The following is a 20,070-nucleotide window of genomic DNA, read 5'->3' on the forward strand; positions in this document are numbered from 1 at the left end:
AGTTCGGGGCATATACGTTTACCAAAACCACCGTCTCCCCCTGTAGTTTGCCACTCACCATCACGTATCAGCCCCCGTTATCCACCACTATAGTCTTTGCCTCGAACATTACCCGCTTCCCCACTAATATAGCCACCCCCCTGTTTTTCGCATCTAGCCCCGAATGGAACACCTGCCCCACCCATCCTTTGCGTAGCCTAACCTGATCTATCAGTTTCAGGTGCGTTTCCTGTAACATAACCACATCTGCCTTAAGTTTCTTAAGGTGTGCGAGTACCCGTGCCCTCCTTTATCGGCCCGTTCAGCCCTCTCACGTTCCACGTGATCAGCCGGGTTGGGGGGCTTCCTGCCCCCCTTGTCGATTAGCCATCCCCTTTTTCCAGCTCCTCACCCGGTTCCCACGCAGCTATATCTCCCCCAGGCGGTGCCCCCCCGCCCATCCCCTCCCATACCAGCTCCCCCCTCTCCCCAGCAGCAGCAACCCAGTAATTCCCCCCTCCCACCCCCCCCCCCCCGCTAGATCCCCCGCTAGCGTAATTACTCCCCCCATGTTGCTCCCAGAAGTCAGCAAACTCTGGCCGACCTCGGCTTCCCCCCCGTGACCTCGGCTCGCACCGTGCGACGCCCCCTCCTTCCTGCTTCTCTATTCCCGCCATGATTATCATAGCGCGGGAACCAAGCCCGCGCTTCTCCCTTGGCCCCACCCCCAATGGCCAACGCCCCATCTCCTCCACCTCCCCTCCTCCCCCCATCACCACCTGTGGAAGAGAGAAAAGTTACCACATCGCAGGATTAGTACATAAAACTCCTCTTTTCCCCCCTTTTTAACCCCCCACTTCGCCCCCCACATTCGCCCCACCACTTTGTTCAAATGTTCTTTTTAATAACCCGCTCATTCCAGTTTTTCTTCAACAATAAAAGTCCACGCTTCATCCGCCGTCTCAAAGTAGTGGTGCCTCCCTCGATATGTGACCCACAGTCTTGCCGGTTCATAGAATCATAGAAGTTTACAGCATGGAAACAGGCCCTTCGGCCCAACCAGTCCATGCCGCCCAGTTTTTACCATTAAGCTAGTCCCAGTTGCCCGCACTTGGCCCATAACCCTCTATACCCATCTTACCCATGTAACTATCTAAATGCTTTTTGAAAGACACAATTGTACCCGCCTCTACTACTACCTCTGGCAGCCCATTCCAGACACTCACTACCCTCTGAGTGAAGAAATTGCCCCTCTGGGCCCTTCTGAATCTCTCCCCTCTCACCTTAAACCTATGCCCTCTAGTTTTAGACTCCCCTACCTTTGGGAAAAGATGTTGACTATCTACCTTATCTATGCCCCTCATTATTTTATAGACCTCTATAAGATCACCCCTAAGCCTCCTACGCTCCAGGGAAAAAAGTCCCAGTCTATCCAGCCTCTCCTTATAACTCAAACCATCAAGTCCCGGCAACATCCTCGTAAATCTTTTCTGCACTCTTTCTAGTTTAATAATATCCTTTCTATAATAGGGTGACCAGAACTGCACACAGTATTCCAAGTGTGGCCGTACCAATGTCTTGTACAACTTCAACAAGACATCCCAACTCCTGTATTCAATGTTCTGACCAATGAAACCAAGCATGCCGAATGCCTTCTTCACCACCCTGTCCACCTGCGACTCCACCTTCAAGGAGCTATGAACCTGTACTCCTAGATCTCTTTGTTCTATAACTCTCCCCAACGCCATACCATTAACTGAGTAGGTCCTGGCCTGATTCGATCTGCCAAAATGCATCACCTCACATTTATCTAAATTAAACTCCATCTGCCATTCGTCGGCCCACTGGCCTAATTGATCAAGATCCCGTTGCAATCCTAGATAACCTTCTTCACTATCCACTGTGCCACCAATCTTGGTGTCATCTGCAAACTTACTAACCATGCCTCCTAAATTCTCATCCAAATCATTAATATAAATCACAAATAACAGTGGACCCAGCACCGATCCCTGAGGCACACCACTGGTCACAGGCCTCCAGTTTGAAAAACAACTCTCTACAACCACCCTCTGCCTTCTGTCGTCCAGCCAATTTTGAATCCAATTGGCAACCTCACCCTGGATCCCGTGAGCTTTAACCTTCTGCAACAACCTACCATGCGGTACCTTGTCATAGGCTTTGCTAAAGTCCATGTAGACAACGTCTACTGCACTGCCCTCATCTACCTTCTTGGTCACTCCCTCAAAAAACTCAATCAAATTTGTGAGACATGATTTTCCACGCACAAAGCCATGCTGACTGCCCCGAATCAGTCCTTGCTTCTCTAAATGCTTGTAGATCCTGTCTCTCAGAATACCTTCGAGCAACTTACCTACTACAGACGTTAGGCTCACCGGTCTGTAGTTCCCAGGCTTTTCCCTGCTGCCCTTCTTAAACAAGGGCACAACATTCGCCACTCTCCAATCTTCAGGCACCTCACCTGTGGCTGCCGATGATTCAAATATCTCGGTTAGGGGACCCGCAATTTCCTCCCTAGCCTCCCACAACATCCTGGGATACATTTCATCAGGTCCCGGGGATTTATCTACCTTGATGCGCTTTAAGACTTCCAGCACCTCCTCCTCTGTAATATGCACACTTCTCAAGACATCACTATTTATTTCCCTTAGTTTCCTAACATCCATGCCTTTCTCCACCGTGAATACCGATGAGAAATATTCATTCAGGATCTCACCCAACTCTTGTGGCTCTGCACATAGATGTCCTTGTTGATCCTTAAGAGGCCCGACTCTGTCCCGAGTTACTCTTTTCCCCTTTATGTATCTGTAGAATCTCTTTGGATTCTCCCTTGCATTATTTGCCAAAGCAATTTCATGTCCCCTTTTTGCCCTCCTGATTTCCCTCTTAACTCTATTTCGACAATCTCTATACTCTTCAAGGGATCTACTTGATCCCAGTTGCTTATGTACGTCATATGCCTCCTTCTTCTTTTTGACCAGAGTCTCAATATCTCGAGTCATCCAGGGTTCCCTACTTCTACCAGCCTTGCCCTTCACTCTAAAGGGAATGTGCTTACCCTGCACCCTGGTTAACACATTTTTAAAAGCCTCCCATTTACCAGCCGTCCCTTTGCCTGCCAATAGTCTCCCCCAATCTACCTCTGCAAGTTCCTGTCTGATACCATCAAAATTGGCCTTGCCCCAATTAAGAATTTTAACTCTTGGGCCAGAACTATCATTCTCCATAGCTATCTTAAAACTAATGGAATTATGGTCACTTGTCCCAAAGTGATCCCTCACTAGCACTTCTGTCACTTGCCCTTCCTTATTTCCCAAGACGAGGTCAAGTTTTGCCCCCTCTCTAGTCGGTCCATCCACGTACTGAATGAGAAATTCCTCCTGAATACACTCAACAAATTTCCCTCCATCCAAGCCCCTAATGCTATGGCTGTCCCAGTCAATGTTGGTAAAGTTAAAGTCCCCTACTACTACCACCCTATTATTCTTGCAGCTATCTGTAATCTCCTTGCATATTTGCTCCTCAATTTCCCGCTGACTATTTGGGGGCCTGTAGTACAGTCCTACCAAGGTGATCTCTCCCTTCTTATTTTTCAGTTCCACCCATATAGACTCAGTGGGCGAACCCTCGGATATATCCCCTCTAAGTACTGCCGTGATGTTCTCCCTAATCAAAAACGCCACTCCCCCTCCTCTCTTACCTCCTGTTCTATCCTTTCTATAGCATCTGTACCCCGGAACATTGAGCTGCCAGTCCTGCCCCTCCCTTAGCCATGTTTCAGTCATAGCTATAATATCCCAGTCCCATGTGCCCGTCCATGCCCTGAGTTCATCCGCTTTGCCCGTCAGGCCCCTTGCATTGAAATAAATGCAGTTTAATGTAGACCTTCCTTGCTCTCTGCCCTGCTTTCTCTGGTCATGCTTTACACACTCTCCCTTCCTGCCTTTTGTTTCTGTCCCCACTGACTTCCTACATCGGTTCCCATCCCCCTGGCACATTAGTTTAAACCCTCCCCAACTGCACTAGCAAACACCCCCCCCGAGAACATTGGTTCCGGTCCCACCCAGATGCAGACCGTCCGATTTGTACAGGTCCCACCTCCCCCAGAATCGGTCCCAATGTCCCAGGAATTTGAAACCCTCCCTCTTGCACCATCTCTCAAGCCACGTATTCATCCTAGCTATCCTGTCATTCCTACTCTGACTATCACGTGGCACTGGTAGCAATCCTGAGATTACTACCTTTTGAGGTCCTACTTTTTAGTTTAACTCCTAACTCCCTAAATTCAGCTTGTAGGACCTCATCCTGTTTTTTACCTATATCGTTGGTGCCTATATGCACCACGACAGCTGGCTGTTCACCCTCCCCCTCCAGAATGCCCTGCAGCCGCTCCGAGACATCCTTGACCCTTGCACCAGGGAGGCAACATACCAACCTGGATTCTCGTTTGCGTCCGCAGAAACGCCTGTCTATTCCCCTTACAATTGAATCCCCTATCACTATAGCTCTGCCACTCTTTTTCCCGCCCTTCTGTGCAGCAGAGCCAGCCACGGTGCCATGAACCTGGCTGCTGCCACCTTCCCCTGGTGAACCATCTCCCCCAACAGTTTCAAAAACGGTAAATCTGTTTTGGAGGGAGATGACCGCAGGGGATCCCTGCACTGCCTTCCTACTCTTCCTCTGTCTGTTGGTCACCCTTTCCCTATCTGCCTCAGTAATTTTAATCTGCGGTGTGACCAACTCACTGAATGTGCTATCCACAACTTCCTCAGCATCGCGGATGCTCCAAAGTGAGTCCATCCGCAGCTCCAGAGCCGTCAAGCGGTCTAACAGGAGCTGCAGTTGGACACACTTCTTGCAGATGAAGGAGTCAGGGACACCAGAAGGGTCCCTGACTTGCCACATCTCACAAGAGGAGCATGACACGGGTCTGAGCTCTCCTGCCATGACTTAAACCTGAAGTTAAATTTGAACTACACTACACAGCTAAGAGAGAGAAATCACTTACCAGTTACAAGCCAATCACTTACCTGCTGGCTGTGATGTAATTGCTCCAGAGACTCCCTCACAGGTCTGCTTCTCTGCACCTCCTTCAGGTGAGCACCAAATTCCCTTAACTAGTTAATTAATTTACTTAATTAATTTGATTTTTTTTAAAAAAAGTTTTAATTTTTTTATTTATTTATTTTTTTTTTGTCACTCCCCTCTTACCCGAACTCAGCCTTACCCAAACTCAGATACACTCTGTTTGCCTCCAGCACTCTGTTTCTAAAGGCACTTCAGCCACACCCTTTGTATCCTTCCTGATTTACAGTCAGCCAATAGGCCTGCTCCCAAAACTGATCTCTCTCCCGAACAGCTGACCTGCAAGGTAAGGAAGTGGTTAAGCAGTACTTACCTCACCCACGGCGTGACCTTTTAAACTGTCCCCTCTGCCTCGCAGCTCCCACGCTGTTTCCAAGGTCCCGGCTCCCTCTCTCTCCCGAACAGCTGACCTGCAAGGTAAGGAAGTGGTTAAGCAGTACTTACCTCACCCACGGCGCGACCTTTTAAACTGTCCCCTCTGCCTCGCAGCTCCCGCGCTTTTTGAAACTCCCGCGCTGTTTCCAAGGTCCCGGCTCCCTCTCTCTCCCGAACAGCTGACCTGCAAGGTAAGGAAGTGGTTAAGCAGTACTTACCTCACCCACGGCGCGACCTTTTAAACTGTCCCCTCTGCCTCGCAGCTCCCGCGCTTTTTGAAACTCCCGCGCTGTTTCCAAGGTCCCGGCTCCCTCTCTCTCCCGAACAGCTGACCTGCAAGGTAAGGAAGTGGTTAAGCAGTACTTGCCTCACCCACGGCGCGACCTTTTAAACTGTCCCCTCTGCCTCGCAGCTCCCGCGCTTTTTGAAACTCCCGCGCTGTTTCCAAGGTCCCGGCTCCCTCTCTCTCCCGAACAGCTGACCTGCAAGGTAAGGAAGTGGTTAAGCAGTACTTACCTCACCCACGGCGCGACCTTTTAAACTGTCCCCTCTGCCTCGCAGCTCCCGCGCTTTTTGAAACTCCCGCGCTGTTTCCAAGGTCCCAGCTCCCTCTCTCTCCCGAACAGCTGACCTGCAAGGTAAGGAAGTGGTTAAGCAGTACTTACCTCACCCACGGCGCAACCTTTTAAACTGTCCCCTCTGCCTCGCAGCTCCCGCGCTTTTTGAAACTCCCGCGCTGTTTCCAAGGTCCCAGCTCCCTCTCTCTCCCGAACAGCTGACCTGCAAGGTAAGGAAGTGGTTAAGCATTCCAAATGTTATCTTCTTTTTATGAAGCACCGCCTTGACCCGATTAAAGCTCGCCCTCCTTCTCGCCACCTCCGCACTCCAGTCTTGATAAACGCGGATCACCGCGTTCTCCCATTTACTGCTCCGAGTTTTCTTTGCCCATCTAAGGACCATTTCTCTATCCTTAAAACGGAGGAATCTCACCATTATGGCTCTGGGAATTTCTCCTGCTCTCGGTCCTCGCTCCATCACTCGGTATGCTCCCTCCACCTCCAACGGACCTGCCGGGGCCTCCGCTCCCATTAACGAGTGCAGCATCGTGCTCACATATGCCCCGACGTGCGTTCCCTCCGCACCTTCAGGAAGACCAAGAATCCTCAGGTTGTTCCTCCTTGTGTTGTTCTCCAGTGCCTCCAACCTTTCCACACATCGTTTCTGATGTGCCTCATGCGTCTCCGTCTTCACCACCAGGCCCTGTATGTCGTCCTCATTCTCGGCTGCCTTTGCCTTCACAACCCGAAGCTCCCGCTCCTGGGTCTTTTGTTCCTCCTTTAGCCCTTCGATCGCCTGTAGTATCGGGGCCAACAGCTCTTTCTTCATTTCCTTTTTGAGCTCTTCCACACAGCATTTCAAGAACTCTTGTTGTTCAGGGCCCCATGTTAAACTGCCACCTTCCGACGCCATCTTGGTTTTTGCTTGCCTTCCTTGCCGCTGTTCTAAAGGATCCACTGCAATCCGGCCACTTTCTCCTCCTTTTTCCATCCGTATCCAGGGGGGATTCACTTCTGGTTTACCGCACAGTGTTTTTAGCCGTCAAAATTGCCGTTGGGGCTCCTATCAAGAGCCTAAAAGTCCGTTTCACAGGGAGCTGCCGAAACGTGCGACTCAGCTGGTCATCGCCGCACCCGGAGGTCCCATAAGTGGAACTTAACGAAGCTGGTGGAGGAGGCCAGGGAGGATCTTAAGAGCTGGGATACACTGCCTTAACGTTGGTGGGGAGGGTCCAAGTGGTGAAAATGAATATTCTGCCGAGGTTCTTGTTTATCCTTCAGGCTCTCCCGATCTTTACACCAAAGGCCTTTTTTTCGGAACGTGGACACAATCATCTCTGACTTTGTATGGGTGGAGAAGGTGCCAAGGGTGGGGAGGACCCTACTACAGATGCAGTGGCAGCAGCGGGGGGATGGCATTGCCAAACTTGCTTCATCATTATTGGGCGGCGAATGTGGACAAGGTGCGGCGGCGGTGGGAAGGAGAAGGGGTAAAGGGGTTAGGATGGAAGAGGAATCTTGGAAGGGGTCCAGTTTGAGCGCTATGGTGACGGCAGCATTGCTAATGGCTCCGAGTAGGTATTAAGGGAGCCCAGTGGTGCAGTCCATGGTGAAGATATGGAATCAGCTGAGGAGGCATTTTAGGGTGGAAGGGATGTCGGTGCTAACGCCGCTGTGCGAGAATCATGGGTTTGAGCCGCGGGGGATGGATAGTGTATACAGGAGGTGGAGGGAAGTGGGGCTGGTCAAGGTGAGGGGTTTGTATTTGGAGGAAGGGTTCGCTAATTTGGAGGAGCTAAGGGAGAGGGTAGAGCTGCCGAGGGGTAGTGAGTTCAGGTATCTACAGGTTAGGGACTTTGCACGAAAGGTCTGGAACGGGTTCCCTAGATTGCCGGGATACACCCTGCTGGAGCGACTGCTGCTTCTGGATGTGGAAGGGGAGGGAAGAATTGGGGATATATATAAGTGGCTGGGGGAGCAGGGAGGCGAGCGGGTGGTGAAGATCAAGGAGAAATGGGAAGTGGAGTTGGGAATGGAGATCAATTGGGGAGTATGGAGTGAGGCACTGCGAAGGGTAAACGGGACCTCCTCGTGTGCAAGGATGAGCCTGATACAGTTCAAGGTGCTGATGGGGAGGGGGATGGGTGAAAAAGGAGGAAAATCTGTACAAACGGTATAGTTGATTGTTGGGAAGAATGTTTCCCGGGGTGTTTATTTGCTGTAACCTACTTTGATACAAGTTTGAATAAAATGCGTTTTTTTTAAAAAAAAGAACTAATTTGAAAATTTGCCTTTTATATGAAATTTTGTTTAAAGCTTTTTGCAAGTTTTGTTTTATAAATTTAGTGGGCGGGATTCTCCGAAATGGAGTCAGTGTCCACGCCGTCGCATTTTACGACGGTGTGAACAGGCCGCTCCCACATTGGATTATGGCCCCTACAGAGGGCCAGCACGGCGATGGAGTGGTTCGCGACACTCCAGCTGCAGATTCCGGCGCATACTGGGTGCCGCGAGAACCGCGCATGTGCGGTTGCACCGGCACCAATGATGACATGCGCAGTGGCGCCGGTGCCAACCGACTCATGCGCGGTAGCCTCGCGGAGCGCTCCGGCCCCTCACCAACATGGCGCCGGGGTTCTGGGGCCGGTCGCTCAAAGAAGTCGGCTCGATGGGGGAGAGGCTGGCCCGCCGGTCGGTGAGCCCCGATCGCGGGCCAGACCCCATCGGAAGCCCCCCCCCCCCCCCCCACAGGCCAGCCCCCACCCCCCCCCCCACCCCCCACAGGCCAGCCCCCCCCCCCCCCCCACAGGCCAGCCCCCAAGCCTTCGCGACATGTACCCGCCGGCAGCGACCAGGTGTGGATGGCGCCGGCAGGACTAGGCCGTTTACGCACGGCCGCTTGGCCCATCCAGACGGGAGAATCGGTGACCCGGCCGCAGATAGCGGGCTGCGACCGGCGCTGTGCCAAATGCGTCGGCGTGAACAGCGCCGATTCTCCTCACCTCGGAGAATCGCGGACCGGTGTCGTGTGAAAAAATGGCGCGACCACCGATTCTCCCAGCCGGCGCGGCTTTGGAGAATCCCGCCAAGTGTACCCAATTCATTAATTCCAATTAAGGGGCAATTTAGCATGTTCAACCCAGCTACCCTGCACATCTTTGGGTTGTGGGGGCGAAACCCACGCAAACACGGGGAGAATGTGCAAACTCCACACGGACAGTGACCCAGAGCCGGGATCGAACCTGGGACCTCAGCGGCATGAGGCTGCAGTGCTAACACTGCGCCCCCGTGCTGCCCTCTGCTTTTTGCAAGTTGAGGTGATCCTGGGATAGTGTCCATGGGTCAAAATTTCACGCACCCCCACCAGCGTTTTTTTAGCTGGGGGCGGGGAGTGGTTTCCCTCGAGGTTCCCACCCGCTCCGATTTTACGCTGGGGTAGGCAGTGCCTCAGATAGAAATCTCAGCCTTGCCCCAATTGAGCCCTTAGATGGCCAATTAATGGTCACATGAAGGTAATTCCCTGGCCTGCCTCAATTTTCAGACAGGCCTCAATTTTCAGGCAGGAAGATTTATCTTCTGGGATGGTTGAAAAACAACAAAGTTACATCTCAGGCAGGAAGTCAAGGTGTGGGGGTTGTCTCCTTCTAAAGCCCCCTTATAAAATCAGGTTCTCCCCCGAAACCCCGATCGGCCCCTTGCACTCCCCCCTTTCCCTCACCCCAGGCCTTCCCTACAATCCTTGCCCTGGGACCCCTTTAACTAACCCGGGCCTCCAGTCCCCTGACTTAGTCTCTGATGTCTTCTTTAACTCCCTCTTCTGTCCATTCCATTGGTCAGCAGCTCTCTAAGGTGGGACTTCGTCCCGAGTGAGGGGTGGGAATCTGCTCCCGGGAAGACCTCTCTTTTTCTGCAAGAACATCTGTTCCCGGGATAGGTTCCATGTTTGGGGTGTAAATTCCTCGATGTAATTGAGCAGGTTGTTCCAGTCAGGTTTTATCCCTTTTGCTGATTGCCGATTTATTGATTATCCTGACTCTGAGGTGGGCCACTTTCCACTTCAACTTGAATTTCTCATACAAACAATTCATAAAAAATATGAGAAAACCATGCAGACCAATTTCATTCTGAGTGATTTTTTAACATATTTATTCAGGTTGTGAGCATCATTGGCTAGTCCAGCATTTATTTCCCATCCCTAATTGCCCCTTGGTGGTGGTGAGCTGTCTTCTTGAACCGCTGCAGTCCACGTGGTGTAGGTACACCCAATGTGCTGTTAGGGAGGGAGCTCCAGGATTTTGACCCAGTGACAGTCAAGGAACGGCCGATATATTTCCAAGTCAGGGTGGTGAGTGACTTGGAGGGGAACCTCCTGGTGGTGGTGTTCCCCGTGTATCTGCTGTCTTTGTCCTTCTAGATGGTAGTGGTAGTGGGTTTGGAAAATGCTGCCTAAGGAGTCTTGGTGAGTCCCTGCAGTGTATCTTGTAGATGGTACATATGGCTGCCATTGTGCATCAGTGATGGAGGGAGTGAATGTTTATGGTGGTGGATGGGGTGGCAATCAAATGGGCTGCTTTGTCCTGGATGGTGTTCTGAGTCTTGTGTGTTATTGGAGCTGCACTCATCCAGGCAAGTGGAGAGTATTCCATTACATACCTGACTTGTGCCTTGTAGATGGTGGACAGGCTTTGGGGAGTCAGGGGGTGATGTATTTGCTAATGGTGACATGACTGAGTGTCAAGGAATAGTTACATTCTCTCTTTTTGGAAATGGTCATTGCCTGCCACTTGAATGGTGTGGACGTAATTTGCAACATTCATCCCAAGCCTGAATGTTGTCCAGGTCTTGCTGCATATAGACATGGGCTGCCTCAGTGTCTGAAGTGTTCAAAGTGGTGCTGTGTATTATATCTCCGTGAATACCGCCACTTCTTACCTTCTAATGGAGAGAAGGTCATTGATGAAGCAGCTGAAGATGGTTGGGTTGAGGTCATTCCTCTGAGGAACTCCTGCAGTGATGTCCTGGGACTGAGATGATTGGCTGAGATGACTACAAACATCTTCCTTGTTCATTTCATTTACTCCACTTTTGCTGGTGGTTTTGAAATGTTGAATCCATGTGCCACTCATGTTCTCTAACCAAGCAGTGTAAATTATTTCCAGAGTTCTGTGAGCTTTGTTACAAAGCTGTTACTAAAAGATGTTGGAGTGTTTCTGGTTTTCCTTCATATCCTGTTCTTCCCTGCCTTTGATCCCCCTGGATAAGGGGTTTCTCCTCTCTTTGGCATATCTTCAAACAATGATATTCTGATGACAGGGAATCCATGTACAGAGAATACAGGGTTCAGGGTTTCTTTTGACCCTACCTCCCTGTGGATTGCCTCAGGTACACTCCAGCTTTCTAATCCTGAAATACCTCAAATAAATTCTGCATTTGTATCATTTACTGAAATATTCCTTCTATCCCTCAGGTTGGGTTAATGAGGGATGGTAATCTACTTGCAGAGGCTGCACCTGATGAGTTGATAAGATCCCACAATGTATCAGTAAGTCATTATGGTTCATTTCATTGCATTATGCGAATTGCACATTAACACTTTGATTTATTTTTTATGTTTGCTATTATTTATTCCAGACCTTGGAGAAGGTGTTCCTAAAACTGTGTCATGCTTCAGATCAATTATCTGTAAAAGTCACCTCTGTTGTCTGTGAGAGGAGGAACAGGAACCTCCCGGAAAAAGATGAGGAAATTCCAATAATTCTTCAGGAGGGTGTGCAAAATAAGCCTGAATTCAGAAGTGAGATATGAAACTCTGTTTGCTGCTCACTGTGGCCTTTTCTCATACTCCATTTCTCATCCTTTCTTTCTTTCCTTATCTTCCTCCTATCTCTATCTCTCTATCACTCTCACACTCCTTCATCAATTCTCACGCTCTTTCATTCTCTTCCTCACAATCTGTCATAATCTCTCATAAAGGTAAAGTTGCCACAGTCCCAGATAACCATCGGCTGAATTTCCCCTTTGAGGGGGAGAGCTAACTGGTGGTGATTTAACCTCTATGTGCCTGTCTCTTTTTCTTCAGTGGATTTCTCATTCTTTTCATCCTTCTCTCCCAATTTATATGCTGTTCCACTGTATTCCAAATGGGACACGATATAAGCAATGTGCCTTACTTTAAAGAAATGTTCAAAGGCAAAATTCAAAACTTCGATATAAATGATAGGGTTTCACACAAGCTGAGTGTTTCAGACCTATCCCGGGTGCTGGATTGTGTTTACCTCAGACTACTGAAAGGTGAAAAAGATGGTTTGTAAATCATTGTGAGACAGTCATTAGGGGAGGCAATAGATTGAAAGCAATAGGATGTAGGTATTCAAAATTGAATGGCCAAATAGACCATTACGAGCCCATTAATCTAACTTCCATTTCATTTTTTAATGGAGTGACTTTCCGGAGTAAATTTGAGGATTGTTTGTACATCCGTAAATGACTGAACAGCAGTGAACCTGACTTTCGACAGTCCTGCCTGATGAACCTTAGCCCCAAGGGCGGCACGTGATGCAGTGGTTAGCATTGCCACCTATGGCGCTGAGGGCCCGGGTTCGAATCCCGGCTCCGGATCACTGTCCGTGTGGAGTTTGCACATTCTTCTCGTGTCTGTGTGGGTTTTGTCCCCACAACTCAAAGATGTGCAGGTTAGTTGGATTAGCCACGCTAAATTGCCCTTTAATTGGGAAAAAAAATGAATTGGGTATTCTAAATTAATTTTTTTAAACTTTAGAGAGCCCAAAGGCGTTTGTTAAACAACAGGTATGTACTGTTTTGAAGAATGCTGCCACAATGGCAGGAGGGCGGGCAGCACGGTGATGCAATGGGTAGCACTGCAGCCTCACGACGCCGAGGTCCCAGGTTCGATCCCGGCTCTGGGTCACTGTCCGTGTGGAGTTTGCACATTCTCCCCGTGTTTGCGTGGGTTTCGCCCCTACAACCCAAAGATGTGCAGGGTAGGTGGATTGGCCACGTTAAATTGCCTCTTAATTAGAAAAAATGAATTGGGTACTCTAAAATTAAATATAAAAAAAAAACAATGACAGGAGGAACCGGTGGTCTCTTGGGGTCAATATTGGGAGAATTTCTGATTCTAATTGACAACAATGACTTAAGTTCAGAAAAAATGCAAATTTCTCAAATTTGCAGATGAATCTAATGTCTCTGATCACAGAGAATGGAAAACAAAAAGGTAAAGAAGGTTGACAAGTGAAATTTAAATCGGGCAAGCAGAGAGATGGAAAAATGGATGCCACTTGCTCCAAGAATGAGGTTGAAATCAATCAGAATTATGTTGAAAGAAACTTGGAACTTTCAGTCGAATAAATCAGCAAAGTTGTCGGGAGTGTTGAACAACACACCCAAAACCAGGAATACCAGACAGACCAGATTATCATTGAACCTTAGAGCAATGATCACAACACACCTGGAATATTGCATCTAGTTCTAGTCGCCAAGAAACAAGAGTACGGACGAACAGGTTGACATCAGGCTATTTTAGGCTGCACCAGGGGACGAGGCAGGGATGTTCCCTCTCCCCACTGCTGTTTGCGCTAGCCATAAGAGCCGCTGGCAATTGCATTGAGAGCCTCAAGGGGCTGGTTCGGGGCGGGGTGGAACGCGGAGTCTCGCTATACGCAGATGACCTGTTCCTATATGTTTCTGACCCACTGGAGGGGGTGGGAGAAATTATGAGGATTCTGAGGGAATTTGGCCGGTTCTCGGGTTAAAAATTGAACATGGGGAAAAGTGAGATGTTCGCGATCCAGGCAAGGGGGCAGGAGAGGCGACTGGAAGAATTGCCACTTAGAGTGGTAGGGGGAAGCTTTAGGTATCTAGGTGGCACGGGAATGGGAATGGCTACATAAGCTAAATTTGACCCGACTGTTGGACCAAATGAAGGAAGACGTCCGAAGGTGGGACATGCTCCTGCTATCACTGGCTGGGAGGGTACAGACAGTGAAAATGACAGTCCTCCCGAGATTCCTGTTTGTTTTTCAGTGTCTCCCCATCTTTATTCCACGGGCTTTTTAAAAACGGGGTAAACAAGGTGATCTCTGGCTTTGTATGGGCAGGCAAGACCTCGCGAGTAACAAAGGGGATGCTGGAGTGTAGCCGGGCGGCGGGGGGGGGGGGGGGGGGGGGGGGGGGCGGGTTGGCGCTGCTGAACTTCAACAATTACTATTGACCGGCAAATATAGCCATGATTAGGAAGTGGGTGGTGGGAGGGTGGTCGGTGTGGGAGCGAGTAGAGGCGGCATCATGTAAGGCATGAGTTTCGGGGCATTGGTAATGGCGCCTTGTCTGTCCCGCTGGCATGCTACTCCACCAGCCCCGTGGTGGTGGCGGATGGGATGGGAGATCTGTTCATAGAGGGGGAGCTTTCCCAGCCTGATGGAGTTGGAGGAGAAATTTGAATTGATGGGAGGGAATGAGTTTAGGTACCTGCAGGCGCGGGACTTCCTACACAGGCAGGTCTCAACCTTCCCGCTCCTACCACCAAAGGGGATACAGGACAGGGTAGTTTCCAGAGTATGGGTGGGAGTGGGGGAGGGTTTTGGACATCTATAAAGAACTCATAGGGTCAGAGGAAACGGAGACCGAGGAGTTGAAACACAAATGGGAAGAGGAGTTAGGAGGACAGATAGAGGATGGTCTCTGGATGGATGCGTTGAGTAGAGTCAACGCATCCACATCATGCGTCAGGCTCAGCCTGATACAATTTACGGTCGTTCATCGGGCACACATGACTGGCCCCGGATGAGCACGTTCTTTTGGATAGAAGACCGGTCTGCACGGTGTGCGGGAGGACCAGCGAACCATGTCCATATGTTCTGGGCATGCCCGAAGCTCAGGGGATTCTGAGGGGTTTGTGGATGTCATGTCCATGGTGTAAAAAACAAGGGTGGCACCGAGTCCAGAGGTGGTGATTTTTGGAATGTCGGAGGATCCGGGAATCCAGGAGGAGAAAGAGGCAGACATTCTGGCCTTTGCCTCCCTGGTAGCCTGGAGACGGATACTATTAGCTTGGAGGGACTCAAAGCCCCCAAAGTCAGAGACCTGGCTCGTTGACATGGCTAGCTTTCTCTGTCTGGAGAAAATTAAGTTCGCCTTGAGAGGGTCAATGTCAATGTTCGTCCAGAGGTGGCAACCATTCATCGACTTCTTTAGAGAAAATTAACTGTCAGCAGAGAAGGGGGCGGGGGGTTAGCTTAGATTAGTGTGTAAGAAAGGTGGGACCTGTGAGGGAGGAAGATGGCCTTTGCACTTTGTTTATATTTGTATGTACACTGTTTTATTCTATTATTGTTACAAAATCACAAATACCTCAATAAAATGTTTTATTTAAAAAAAAAAGAAAATCAAAGCTCTCTGGAGGATTTACTGATCAAAGCTAGAGTCTACAAACAGTTAATAAATAGTTTACACAAACATTTACAGTGGAGCTGATTCCTTCTCTGTCTCATTGCCTGCTGAGTGTAAAATAGTAAGTTAACACAAGGATACATTAAACACCGCGCGGTCAAACTTCATTTGTAAATGTCAGCTGCGATTTGGTCATTGGGAATAGGGAATGAATGTCTTTCTTTTATTTCAACCCTTAACTGTTTTGAAACATTGCGTAAATAGTTCCAGAGTCATGTTTAAATTAAATAGGATTTTCTGGTTGAAGTGAAGATAAGAAAAAAACAAACTCCTGAATGTAGAAACTCCGAAAACAACTCTGAAAAGTTTAAACAATCTGATTTTTGAGAACCTAGTACGAGCAAAAATACTATTCTTTGCCCTGTACATTCTTGCAGCCTTTGATCTATTTGCTGAGTTTCATCTCACCAAGTTATCTGAGTCCAATGTCCTTTTCAAGTAGAATTCACAGTTAGCGTCTTTGAGACTGAGATCAGCACAGACCCAGAATGAAGCTAAAACCTTTTAGTTAGCGTCTTTGGGTTCTGTATTGTGGCTGTCAGTCTCTACTGCAAAAGGCTATTTTTCAAATTAAAGTCAGAAAGATCTCTTCTCTCTAACAGTGATATATTACCCACTGTTGCAACAGTCCCAAACTCTTTTTTTAAATATAAATTTAAGAGTACACAATTAATTTTTTTTCCCCAATTAAGTAGCAATTTAACGTGGCCAATCCACCTAACCTGCACATCTTTGGGTTGTGGGGGTGAAACCCATGTCGACACAGGGAGAATGTGCAAACTCCACACGGACAGTGACCTAGGGTCGGGATTCAAATCCGGGTCCTCAGCGCCGCAGTCCCAGTGCTAACCACTGCACCACATGCCGCCCCCTCAAAAGTCCCTAACTCTTTAGCAGAAAGGTCATTATCGTTGTAGGATTTGCCCCAAATTTAATATCTCATTTCTAAATCGCTCTCAAAAGATTTGTGTGAAGTTTGGTGTCTGACTCTTTTTTTCAATCTGTTCATTTCTAGTGGACTGCAAACTGTGGATGAAAAGCATGCTCCCTAAATGGAGAAATATTGTAGCTTTAATGATTAAAACGTTCACTAGAATCAGGAGGATGCCTGGGTAGGTTCTGCATTTATTTTTCAATCAGCCCTTAGGGGGACAAGCTAATGCCTCTATACCATAATTAATGACATCATTAATGAATGATGTAGCAGCCATTTCAAGCTTATGTTATGTTTGTCTACATTTGAAATTTCAACAGGGAGAGGTTATTTGCGATGTATATACTGTATAAAAGGTTCATTTAATGAAATTCATGTAATGAGGGGAAGGGAGCAATAAATCAACCTGATTATATTTAAGGTGTAATTTGGTGTAGAGTATTATAACTTCAACATCTGGGCTTGTTACATATTCTGTATAACATTTTTAAAATCTTTAGATAGTGTTCAGTATACCAACCAATCATCGTATCCAAATATCCTGCATTCAGAATTGTCAAGTATTTGGAAGGCTACAGTTCAATTCAGTCATTGATTTTTGCTGAGTATCATCTTCTGTGTCCCACAGGTTTCTTGGTTTCCAGTTCTTGCTGCCAGTGATTCAGATCTCTCTCCTCTGTCTTTGCATTGGAGGACCTCCAGAGAATCTGCCTGTTGCCGTGGTGAACAATGATACAGGGCAACCTGCTATGAGCCAGACTTTCTTGTCGCATTTTGACAGCAACACAATTACCCAGGTCATTTCCATGTAACGTTGAGACTACACAACACAAACAGACCATTCAGTCTAACTAGGCTCTGCTGGTGGTCATGTTCCATTCAAACCCTACCCATCCCTCTTCATCTCACCCTATCAGCATCTCCTTCTATTCCTCTTTCTCTAATATGTCTATCCAGTTTAACCAGCATGAATACTGTTCACCTCAACCACTTGCTGTGGTAGTGAGTTCCACATTCTCACCACTCTCTGGGTAAACATGTTTTGTGTGTGTGCATGTGTATGTGCCTGTGTGTGCATTTACACATGTCTATGTATGTGTGCAGGTGCATGCATATGAATTTTGCGTGGTGAAATTGCATGGTAAATATCGTGTGGAGAATTTTGCTTGATGAAGTTTGCCTGGATCCACTCCTACTAGAAGAAGCAGGAGTGTTGTGAATTCAATGTCTGATTTTCTGATCTATATCCCCATTAATTGTTGCCCCATGTGGGGAGCAGGCCCCTGTGAAAATCAGTTTCTGAACTACTTTGGGCAGGATTCTCCATCCCACCGCACCAGTTTTCTGGTGTGGTGCGCCCTCACCGGCAGCGGGATTCTCCATCCCACCGCACCGGTTTTCTGGTGTGGTGCGCCCTCACCGGCAGCGGGATTCTCCGTCCTGCCAGCTGGCCAATGGGGTTTCCCATCGCGGGCAGCCCCACGCCATCGGGAAATCCATGGGCGTGGGTGCACTTCTGGCGCAACGGAGAATCGTGTCAGCGGAGAACCCAGCCCTTTAACTTTGATGTTTGTCTGAAAAAAACAACTTAATTCCCTGGAGAAAACATGTTACACATTCAACAATTTGATTTTATTTCAAAATGGAGTTTTACTGCTCCATTTATGTCAACAGCCCAGGTCTTTTATTGATCACCATAAAGTTCATGCTTTCTTGTGCATTATTGTTTGGCTGTTGTATCTTACAGATTCACTTGAACCAGTCTGATGCCATTAAGGGAGTAATAGATGGTAAATATTGGGGTGTAATAGGCTTTGGAGCAAACTTCACACAAGATTTTCTTTTAAGGTAAACTGCAATCCAGAAAGGTTGGTTTATTTTGAGAAACTTCACTGTAAGGCCTTTTTATGGCAGCACAGTAGTTAGCACTGTTGCTTCACAGCACCAGGGACCCAGGATCGATTCCCGGCTTGGGTCACTGTCTGTGCGGAATCTGCACGTTCTCCCCATGTCTGCGTGGGTTTCCTCCGGGAGCTCCGGTTTCCTCCCACAAGTCCCTTGTGCTGTTAGATAATTTGGACATTCAGAGGAGGATTGGCACTACCGAACTTGGGCGATTACTATTGGGCCGCCAATGTGGCAATGATACGTAAATGGATGATGGAGGGTGAGGGAGCGGCGTGGGAAAGACTGGAGAGAAAGTCCTGTAAAGGGACGAGTTTAGAGGCGCTGGTGACGGCGCCGCTACCGATCTCACCTAAAAAGTTTACCACGAACCCGGTGGTGGCGGCAACATTGAATATCTGGGGACAGTGGAGGTGACAGAGAGGGGTGCGGGGAGCCCTGGTGGGGTCCCCAATCAGGAACAACCATAGGTTCGCCCCAGGAAGAATGGATGGAGGATTTCAGAGCTGGTTCCAGTTGGGAATTAGGAGGGTGGGAGATTTATTTATAGATGGGACTTTTGCGAGCTTGGGAGCATTGGAGGAAAAGTATAAGTTGCCCCGGGGAAATTTCTTGAGATATATGCAGGTGAGGGCATTTACTAGACAACAGGTGAGGGAATTTCCGTTGCTCCCGACACAGGGGATACAGGACAGGGTGCTTTCAGGGGTGTGGGTCGGAGAGGGCAAGGTGTCAGAGATTTACCGAGAGATGAGGGAAGAGGGGGAGGAGTCGGTGGGTGAACTAAAAGGAAAGTGGGAAGAAGAACTAGGGGAGGAGATAGAGGAGGGTATGTGGGCTGATGCCCTAAGCAGGGTAAATTCCTCTTCCTCATGCGCCAGGCTTAGCCTGATTCAATTTAAGGTGCTACATAGAGCACACATAACGGGAGCAAGATTGAGCAGGTTCTTTGGAGTGGAGGACAAATGTGGGAGGTGTGGCGGGAGCCCGGCAAACCACGCACATATGTTTTGGGCATGCCCGGCACTGGAAGGGTATTGGAAGGGAGTGACGGGAGTGATTTCGCAGGTGGTGAAGGCCCGGGTCAAACCAGGCTGGGGGTTAGCTCTATTTGGAGTTGCGGAAGAGCCGGGAGTGCAGGAGGCGAAAGAGGCCGACGTTGTGGCCTTTGCGTCCCTAGTAGCCCGGCGCAGGATCCTACTCATGTGGAAGGAGGCGAAACCCCCCGGACTGGAGGCCTGGGTAAATGATATGGCGGGGTTCATTAAACTGGAGCAGATAAAGTTTGCCCTGAGAGGATCGGCTCAAGGGTTCACCAGGCGGTGGCAGCCATTTCTCGACTACCTAGGGGAACGTTCGAGGGAAGACAGATGACCAGCAGCAGCAACCCGGGGGGGGGTTTAGTTTAGGTCAAAGATAAAGGGGTTTTGTTACTTGTGTATTGTTTAAAATTTCTGTATTGTTATTGTTGCGTTTGCTTTGTAAGAGGGGAAAAATTGTTGTTTGGGAAAAAATTTTCAATAAAACATTTATAAAAAAAAAAAGGTAATTTGGACATTCTGAATTCTCCCTCGGTGTACCCGAACAGGCGCCGGAGTGTGGTGACTAGGGGCTTTTCACAGTAACTTCATTGCAATGTTAATGTAAGCCTACTTATGACAATAAAGGTTATTATTATAAATTCATTTATGGGATGATGGCATTGCTGGCAAGGCCAGTATTTATTACCCCTCTCTAATTGCCCTT

The 20,070-nt window shown here is 48.6% G+C and overlaps 1 protein-coding gene across 1 annotated transcript in view; it reads left to right on the forward strand.

Moving 5' to 3' along the window:
• abch1 (ATP-binding cassette, sub-family H, member 1) overlaps positions 1-20,070 on the forward strand; it is an 88,169-nt gene that overhangs the window by 30,069 nt on the left and 38,030 nt on the right. Inside the window, exons 7-11 of the mRNA XM_072507123.1 lie at positions 11,482-11,556; positions 11,646-11,808; positions 16,501-16,597; positions 17,048-17,216; positions 18,167-18,267. Coding sequence (XP_072363224.1) covers positions 11,482-11,556; positions 11,646-11,808; positions 16,501-16,597; positions 17,048-17,216; positions 18,167-18,267 — 605 coding nt within the window. The remainder of the gene's footprint in view (positions 1-11,481; positions 11,557-11,645; positions 11,809-16,500; positions 16,598-17,047; positions 17,217-18,166; positions 18,268-20,070) is intronic.

Source organism: Scyliorhinus torazame, chromosome 1 (assembly GCF_047496885.1).
Source record: "Scyliorhinus torazame isolate Kashiwa2021f chromosome 1, sScyTor2.1, whole genome shotgun sequence".
NCBI lineage: Eukaryota > Metazoa > Chordata > Chondrichthyes > Carcharhiniformes > Scyliorhinidae > Scyliorhinus > Scyliorhinus torazame.